General features: G+C 45.9%; 1 protein-coding gene across 1 annotated transcript in view; it reads right to left on the bottom strand.

The window, feature by feature from the left end:
• Nucleotides 1–5,315: 5,315 nt before the first annotated feature.
• LOC122252326 (uncharacterized) overlaps nt 5,316–10,000 on the bottom strand; it is a 21,735-nt gene continuing 17,050 nt past the window's right edge. Inside the window, exon 2 of the mRNA XM_043014751.2 lies at nt 5,316–8,131. Within this exon, the coding sequence (XP_042870685.1) occupies nt 5,738–8,131 (2,394 nt within the window). The 3' untranslated portion in view covers nt 5,316–5,737. The remainder of the gene's footprint in view (nt 8,132–10,000) is intronic.

The following is a 10,000-nucleotide window of genomic DNA, read 5'->3' as shown; positions in this document are numbered from 1 at the left end:
GAGAGAGAGAGAGAGAGAGAGAGAGAGGAGAGAGAGAGAGAGAGAGAGAGGAGAGAGAGAGAGAGAGAGAGGAGAGAGAGAGAGAAGAGAGAGAGAGAGAGAGAGAGAGAGAGAGAGAGAGAGAGGGGGAGAGAGAGAGAGAGAGAGAAGAGGAGAGAGAGAGAGAGAGAGAGAGAGAGAGAGAGAGAGAGAGAGAGAGAGAGAGAGAGAGAGAGAGAGAGAGAGAGAGCAGAGGCGTTCCTCCCGATGGGAACAGGGATGTCGAGAAAATGGTACTTAGATAACAGGGGAAACAAAAGAAAGAATTGGGATATCAAAAGGAATCAAATACCTCGACAAGTGAAGAAAATAAATGGCAAAATGATTACAAACTAAAGTGCTACAGAGATAAAGCGATAGACCAAAGGACGTAGAGCGAGAAAGTAAAGCAAAAGAGCCAGTTCTCGAGAGCGAAGGCATCCCGCTCTAATTATGCGTTAAAATGTCGTAATTGCAAACACCTCGCGATGAACGGCGCCGTCTGTTCGGAAGCCTTGTTATCTGTTGCTGCCTTCACGGATCCCAGCAGATCCATATTATTACCCTGTTTCATTAGCTTGTTGATCCTTCTTCTTACGCGATTTAATGCGTTTATAGGTTGGTTTATGGACGTATTGAAGTTTACGGTGTCGTTCCTCCTGCTTTTAACTTGTGATGTTCCGTTCACACTTGCACACTGCACGGGTCTATTTTTTGCTCCATCAAGCTTTTCGTAAAATGCGTATCTGTTGGCTAGATTTATCTCCTGTTACTTTTTATTTATTCAGATGAGAAAATCAAACCTTCATCTTCATCATATTATGAATAATCTGATCTTGGTAATATCATTATCTTGTTTTTACTTTTGTTAATTAAAGGTACTTATTTTACCTGTTGGTATCTCTGTCAATTGTGTATGATTACTTTCTTTAATTGCAGTTGTAATATTCACACATTTAATTATTCCAATGGAAGTAGAACACTCTTGTAACGATTCTGATGACGTCTGAATCGTAGACTTCCCAAAATATATAGTTATATTGTTATTGTAATTATCAGTACTTATGATACATATGTACCATAAATACACGACTGATGAAGCATTTTCGTATTATGCTCAGCTCTTTCAAGTATAACTCATCATCAGTTTGTAAGGAACTTTTCATCATGAATAAGTATTGTTTGTTTAGTTGTTAACCAAAGTTTCTGTTGGATTTCAAAGGAAACGAGTAAAGACACTTGATTTTTTATTGCTTTCATATTTTGACATTACTTACAGATATTTACATATAATAAATATATACACAAAATCTATATAAAATACACTTCATTTGCTTCATAAAGCCATTTATGAAAACTGCCAAAAACTTGTGTCACCTTCATTGTCTGGATTTATTTCGCTTCATACGGAAAATATCTTTGGCTTGGTTCTGCCCTCAGCTTTATAGAACAAATTACTCCTGTGTAAGTACATCTTCAGGGCTGTACTGCCGGAACAACAATGCAGCGTTGAATAAAATTATACACGTTTTCTCTCTTTCCCTCTCAATCGGTCTAGAATCATTACCATAACCACTTGGTCATCCTAAATGAGGAGGATCACAGATAATTATGGTGGGGTGAGGTGGGGGAGGGAACGGCCGGTTGGGGAGGGCGTGAGGGGGAGGGGGGAGGGGCAAGAGGCACTCGATGCCTCCTGCCCTCTCCTGCCTCCTCCTGACCAACTCTCCACCTCCGCCTGCCCTCCGACCTCCAGCCCCGACAAGTGAAGCCTGCTAGCCAAGGGATAAACACTACTTCTCTCCTCCTTTAACCCTTCCTTGGGAGACCTTCGCTGCGCCAATGGCAATCCTCTGGAGGTATATTTATGTGTGTATATGTATACGTGTGCTATATATATATATATATATATATATATATATATATATATATATATATATATATATATATGTGTGTGTGTGTGTGTGTGTGTGTGTGTGTGTGTGTGTGTGTGTGTGTGTGTGTGTGTGTGTGTGTGTGTGTGTGTGTGTGTGTGTGTGTAGTAATGGGACAGGGGTCGTATTTCAGTGATAGAAGTCAACAAGACCATGAATGGCAGGTATAGTAAACTTGGAAAAAACCCTTTCTCATTCGCACACACACACACTCTCTCTCACACACACACTCTCTCACACACACACACACACACACACACACACACACACACACACACACACACACACACACACACACACACACACACACACACACACACACACACACACACACACACACACGGGTGTTAGCGTGCCGTGTGTCGTGTGCTAATCAATACTCGGGGGGAGGGGGGCAGTCCTACTCCCCCCCACACCCCCACCGCCATCGTTTTTACCAACCCATTAATAATTGAATATATGTACTCAAGCTCGCTCTAGCCGGCCTGCGTGAGCCTTAGGTAAGAGAGAGAGAGAGGTGTGCGTGTGTGTGTGTGTTATGGACGTATTGCATTAACGAACGGACGAACATAGAAGTAGAAGTACACATGCGTGCGTTCGTTATGCGCCAAAGGCTCAGCAACATAGACCCTACTCTTGGATTCGAGTTGTGTTACCGGCCTCGAAAATCAGCGCCAAATAATTGCGGCCTCAATCAATAAGTGAATGAACCAACAGTGGCGCAATTAATATATACTACCTACCATTCATGCCCCCTTTAAATTATAAGAACAAATATGAACAGGAATCAGAGGAATGTAAATAGCGCAGCGTAAGAGAGGGGGATCGAACAGAGAAGTGTCTACGGAGCGCGCCGCCGAGGCAACGAGTCTGTAGGAAGAAGGCTCGGGGTAGAGCAGGCAACTCCGGGCATGCCCAAGGAAGCCTGTCTTATGTTGCGGGCACCGGAGGGCGTGAGGGGAGGGGCATGGTAAGGTAGTGTTGATTCTGAGCGCCAAGTGGGAAGCTCGGGGCCAGGAAGAGGCACAAGCAGCGACGACGGACGCGCAAGGAAGGGCAAGTCACGATCGGGGATTATAAACAATCATCTACGTTATTCTGCTTTTAACTACATTAGTGTTAGTTCTGAGCAACTGTATCACAAAGAGTAGTACAAAATTGAGAATTTCAATAGCGCACAACCAAAGTTGAAATATCACTCTGCTTAACACGTAAGGAGCCCTCCTTAAGTGATCACAGCCAATTTAAGAGTCGTCTAACTAATAGCCGTCATGGGTAAGGCAGAGCCATTGTACTTCGCCCCTGTGTCGCTTCCAAGAGGATAAGAACCTTCACGCTTAGCTGGCTTCACTTGCTTCAAATTATTACTATTTTTCCTTTACTTCGATGATTGACATGTGGCTGCTTGGAGAAAATAAAACATGGCGAGAATCAAGAAGTGACACGGAAGACAAGCGGCGGCGGCAACGGTGGTCGGAGGAGCACCGCAGTAGCGCCTCCGAGGCACGCCGCGCCGCTCGCTGTCCCCAACGAGGCTGCGTCCAGGCAACGCAGGCATCAGACATGAACAAAAAAATGTATATAATAAAAAAAAATTATAATACAATAAAAGAAAAAATAAGGATCAACTGATCACAAATGACATTATATCCCGGACTTAAAGCACTGGTATGCCGTCTCTATTTCGATGATGAAATATATTTTGGGACACATAATAACACACATACATGTAAATAAAATAAGCTTTTGTCATGAAAAGAATTAAAACATTAAAGAATACAATCAAATTACTTTAAAATCAGATATATCTGCTGATAGTCAAGTGGGAAATGACTGATTCTCTCAAGATGTGGGATGAAGATATTACCAGATTTAGTCAAAGGAAGTTTAATGGGGGAAGGAAGTAGAAGTTTTGTGTTGCACAACTTTTTTCGAATGTGCACTTACTGATCACGACTAGAATCAATGAGTCATTCTACAGTAAAATCACCAGAGATCAAATAACATAGCTGGGCATCACAGCCTGACGACGCCAGGTCAAAGTTCGAAAGTCAAAATTTCTTTTAGTCAGAAAACATATTACTCCAAATATATGCTGTATATCTGTATATTTTGAAGTTAATAATGATCTGGCAGCGACACTCGTGACCCCATTGGCACCTAATAAAGAAAATAATAAAATATTAAATAAACAACTCTGAATGGTGACATGTTTAGACCCCCTCGTGCTACGCTGGGGTGGGCGTCGCCACGACGACTCTGGCCTCAGGGGAGCCGGGGCTGAGGTCGCCGTGGGGAGGCAGCAGAAATTATGGACAATTTGAACTTGTAGGTAGCCCAGAGCAGTCAATATAGCCGTTACCAGCCTCCTCCTTATGCCAGACTCATCAATACATAATATTTAAGGTAAATACTGAAAGATTCAACGACACAACCGTTCGTGAGTTTTAAAATGTCTGAATAACAAAAAATGAACAATATATATATATATATATATATATATATATATACATATACATATACATATAAACATATATACATATATATATATATATATATATATATGTGTATATATATTATATATATACACATATAAACATATAACACACACACACATATATATATATATTATATATATGTATATGTATATATATATATATATATATATATATATATTATATATATATGTATATATGTATGTATATATGTATGTATGCATGCATATATATGTGTGTGTGTGTGTGTGTGTGTGTGTGTGTGTGTGTGTGTGTGTGTGTATGTGTGTGTATGTGTATGTGTATGTGTATGTGTGTGTATGTGTATGTATGTATGTGTATGTATATGTATATATGTATATGTATATGTATATGTGTATATATATATATATATATATGCATATATATATATCATATATATATCATATAATATCATATCATATGCATATGCATATGCATATGTATATGTATATGTATATGTATATGTATTGTGTATGTAAGTATATATAATATAATATATTATATATATATATATATATGTATGTACATATACATATACATATACATATACATATATATGTATGTATATGTATATGTATGTGTGTATGTAAGTGTGTGTGTATCTATGTGTGTATGTATATATATGTGTGTGTATATGTGTATATGTGTATATGTATATATATATATATATATATATATATATATATATATATATATATATATATATATATAACTGAATAAAAGCACCTTTGTCCATAAGGGATATCAGCACTATTTTTTATCATTTATAATCAAGCATAAAAATATTTGGCAAATTACTGCATAAAACTCTGGTACGGAACCTTATATATTGCCACTGTTACATCAATCAAAACTTAATTACTGTATTTATATGCAGGTACACTTCGTAACCTTAATCAAAGGGGGTTGCCGACATGTGCGCCCCAGGTGTGTGTGGCTGGTAAAACTTTGAGTCAGCCTGTGTTGTGTGTCTGAGGTGCGTGCCTCTGCCCTGAGGTGTGGGCCATGTGCTGTGTGCGGATGGCCTGGTGTGCGCGGCGTAGGTCGGCACCCTTGGGACACTGGGCGTGGCTGGCCCTCGGCACAGGTCAAGGGGCACAAGCCACGCTTTGAGCAAAGTCTGGTTGTCCACAAATGCACTGGATTGCGATGTACTCTTATTGCCAGCATGGCGGCAAACTTTGAACACCTTCTTGCCTGCATGGCGGCAAAATTTTGAACACCGATTCCTTTGGAATGAAGTAACAATTGTCTATTCTACACTAAATGCTAAGAGCCAACCAAGACATTTATTATGGAGTCGAGGTCCTCATTGGCTTCCAGTCTTTTCGAGGCCTCAGGGAAAGACTTGAGCACATCGTCGGCACTGAGCGACGGCAGCTTCCACGGCGGGGCATCATCCGCTCGCCCGTAGTCCAAGTCGGCGCTGCTTTCGCCGCCCCAGTCGCCGTACTCGTTGTTGTTCATGGAGTCTAGGTCGGTCTGGGAGGAGAGGCTTAGCACTGAGCACCAGTTGATGGCGTCGGTGCGCTCCTCGGGGGGCAGCGGCGAAGATCTGATGGTAGGGGACGGAGGAGGGCCCTCGGCTTCCTCGGACTCCTCAGGCCCTGTGGAGGGGCCCTCGCCACTCCCAGTGTGGTGCGTGCTCGCAGGTAAAGGCTGGTAGGGCCGCAAGTGCGCAGTTTCCCTGCCATCGTAGGTGGTCTGGTGGTCGGCTGGGAGGTACTGCGCGCTCGGGTACTGCACGGTGGGACCTGCAGTACTGAAGTGAGACACTGGCGGCGGCGGCGTGACGGGTGTGGACGGAGGCAGTGAGACAGGAGCTGCCAGGGGGGATCCTACTAGCTGGCTGTGCATCGGGGGAAGGGGTCCTTCCGAGGGAGCGGGAGAAACAGGAGGTGAGGACGGCATTGGCTCTGGGCATGGGGCAACAACACTGGGCGCGGCGCCTTGTAAGTGCGGGTGGGCGCCGTGGCTGTGAGAATGGGCCAGCAAAGAAGCGACACTCACGCCCTCGGCCTCCAACTCCCGCTCTATGTGCCGCAGGGTGTTGCAGATGAGCACTGAACGATGGAGGTTCGGCTCCGGGAACTGCCGGAATCTATTCAATTTGTACATGGACACGTTGAGCACTGACAGACGCTGCTGGTGGTAGCAGGAAGGTCTTGCTGTTCCTCGCGTGGGGTCACAGTACGGAGACATGCATCGCTGAGGTCCGCGTGCAGGGGGTAGCGTGCCCCGTGCCCCTCCGTACCCACTGACACCGTAACCATAACCACAGCCGGTCTCCCCATCAAAGCTACCGTAACCGTCGCCGTTTGGGTAAACATTGTATGGGTTGGGGCTGTAACTCTGTCTGGAGTTGTAGTAGGTACTGGGCTGCCCGTAGGTACTGGAACTCGTGTAAGTTTGATTGTAGGTTTGCGAAGGGTAACTCGAGGGCGACGTCGTATAGTTGCCGCACTCATTTGAGTACGTGTGAGTATAGGGAGATGCACTGCCCAGCTCCAAGTACGACTTGCCGTTCTCGTCACACTGTATGGACTGGTTGGCCACTCCTCCTTTGCTCGGAGATATCTCCATATACTTATTTGTGTGTGGCTGAGAACCGTCGTAGAAATTGCAACTGCCCCATGCTGGCGTGGAAGGCCGGGCCGGGTACGAATCTGGCGGGTATGGGTACGAGTGCGGGTCATAGGCAGGGGAGGTGAGGGCGCCCTGATAGGCACTAGTCACGACCGTGCCCGTCTGAGCGGCTGTGACGGTGGTGACACTGCCGTCACTCACCAGAGTGGCCGCCAGGCGCTCCTCGCCGCCGCCCGCGCCGGTGCTGCACACGCTCGTGGTGGTGGTGGTGCTGCACGTGGTCAGATTTGACACTAAGTAATCCGAGGACGTAGAGGGAGTGAAGATGGTGGTGGTGGTGGTGGGGCAAACAGGGGAGGATGAGGATGAGGTGGGTGGGAGGGCGACATGGGGAGATGAGAGGGATGTGGAGGTGCTACTTGTGACAGAATTGGTGGTAGTGGTGGTGGTGGTGGAGGACGAGGAGGACGATGGTAAGACTCTCGAGAGGGAGAGTTGAAGGGATGAGGAGACGTGAGGGATGGATGTGGTGGTGGTGGTGGTGGTGGACGAGGCGGTGACCGTGGTGAGGCTGGAGGATGAGGGAGAAAGGGGTGACAATGATGTCGACACTCTACTTTCATCATCATCGGAGGAATTGTCTATAGAATTACTATCAATGAACCCAGAGTCTTTATCTTCCTCGTCATCAATAAAGTCTTCATGCTCATCCATGGAGTCGTCCTCCGACTCGGTGAAGGCGACGTCCTCTTGAGTATGCTGGAGGGTTGGCGCGGCTCTCGGACCGGAGGTCGAGGAGGAGGTGGAGGAGGAGGAGGAGGAGTCCTGTTCCTCCTCGGGCAATCTAGTGGACGCCTCTGAGGCGTCTGAAGAATCCACGGGCGTGGTGAGCTCGCACTCAATGGCGGGCGTAGAAGCGTGGGCGTGGGTGAGGGCGGGGTGGTGTAACACGTCCTCGGCACAGAGGGCGTGGGGCGGTGACGTGCAGATCACCTTGGTCGGTACTTCGTCAGCGTTGCCGTCTCCTGACCACCGCCGCTTGCCGCTCGCTCGAGGAAGCCCCATTGTCAAGTGCCCCTGCAAGATGGAAGAAGACAGTTAAGATTTGTCACACGGACTACGAAAACATTTGAAGATTAATGAAAATTCTTGGGACTGGCTTACTCTAACAGGCAAAACCGTATATAGCTTGCATACACATTACTCTAGTATAAATAAAAACAAAAAAACAATACTAAAATGCAAGGATTCTATATTAAGGTCTTTACCAAAAGAACTTTACTCATTCAAAGTGATAATGACGTCACAAAGAAGATTCATTCATGCTATCTTTCTATAAGCTCATAAATGAGTCATTGTAGAATGTATCCTCACAATAATAGCAAAAAGGCAATAATTTATAGAATATATAAAAAGCGAGGTGAGCGCAGCACTGTGCTCGCCCCGAGAGGGAAGTAGGTAAAGAGGGCGGGCTGCCACCGCGTCCGTATAAGCGACCGAGCCACGACTTCGACTTCACTCCCATGTTCCTTATCACTGTGTCCGCGGCGGACACTGTGCAGTAACTGATGTTGCTGAGGCAGCTATACATTCTCCTCCTCCGCGGCCATTTCGCATATCCTAATGTTTAGATAAGAAACCGTGGCTTCAACTGACATACAAGCATCGGGATGCGTGGTGGGAGCGACTGTCGGGCGAGCTATCCTTGGTGGGCGCGGCAGTGGCTGGCTGGCTGGCTGGCGCAACTCGGCTCCGCACCCAGCTGCCTGCCACGACCCCGACCAATAACAAACTCACTATCGTACACGGTCACTATCACTCACTATCCACTACCATATCGAGGCAAAACATATCACAAGTAAACGGTCATTAAGCATTCAAGTGTTGATGAAACTCCAAACGAAATACAGGTCTACAACACGTACACAACTCGCCAAACAGATGTAGAAAATAAACTCAAAGAATAAAGAAAGGAAACAACAATAAACTTATGCCAAACGAATAGAACGCATTACGAAAGTGGTGGGAGTCGGGAGGGCGAGTGCTTGTGCAAATGCTTGAGCGGGCATGCCCAAGCAGTCTCGGGCGAGGTGCGCAGTGGGTTATGTAGTGAAACCAGCGTGCCCTCTCCTTAGACTTCAACGCTCGCTTCGCTGCGGCCCCTTGCCGTCTCGCTGTGGTTTCATCTCGGGGCAGGAAAGATTCTCTCCACTAAGTGTATGGTGTGCAGATGTGGAAGGTAACATGCAATGCGTTCGTGTACGTGTGAGAGAGGGAGAGCGAGGAAGAGAGACATAGAAAGAGAGGGGGGAGAGAGGGAGAGAGAAGGAGGGAAGGAAGGAGGGAAGGAAGAAGGGAGGGAGGGAGGGGGAGGTAAGGAGAGAGAGAGGGGGGGAGAGGGAAAGAGAAAGAGAGAGAAAGAAAGAGAAAAGTAGAGAGATAGATAGATAGTTTGGAGAAGAGAGATATCTTCTTCTGTGTCCTGCAGCAACGTAGCTGGAGGCCCTTCTGCAAAACCTTAGGCCTTCCCTGGGCTTTCGAAGAACTTCACCAGAGCCTACTTTGCCTAGATGATGACGATGATGACGGTGGTGTGAAATCGGAATATGAGAGTTGAATTAATTAATATAATAACCCTTTGATCTTTCCCTTCGTACAATCTGGCTTTGCCATCTTAAGACGCAAAGAGCAACAGCAAGATGGAAAAATCTTGCGATGAGGAAGAGGAAGAAGAGGAGGATGCAAGACGTGTTGCTCCTCTCATTTACGATATTGGACATCCCGACTGATATTCATTGCTCGACCCGGCTCATCTGACCACGTGATGAAACCATTTGCTCATCGACGGCTGGCGATTTAACAAACGTTACTATGAAGGACGAAAGATCCTTGACAGCCAAGATACATGCAGACACACCCACTCACTCTCTCACATACATAGATAGA

The sequence above is a fragment of the Penaeus japonicus genome, unplaced genomic scaffold (genome assembly GCF_977035675.1).
Source record: "Penaeus japonicus unplaced genomic scaffold, GWHDUDI00000001_assembly GWHDUDI00000024, whole genome shotgun sequence".
NCBI lineage: Eukaryota > Metazoa > Arthropoda > Malacostraca > Decapoda > Penaeidae > Penaeus > Penaeus japonicus.
The sequence above is the reverse complement of the archived record's forward strand: the minus strand, read 5'-3'. Positions and strand labels throughout refer to the sequence as shown.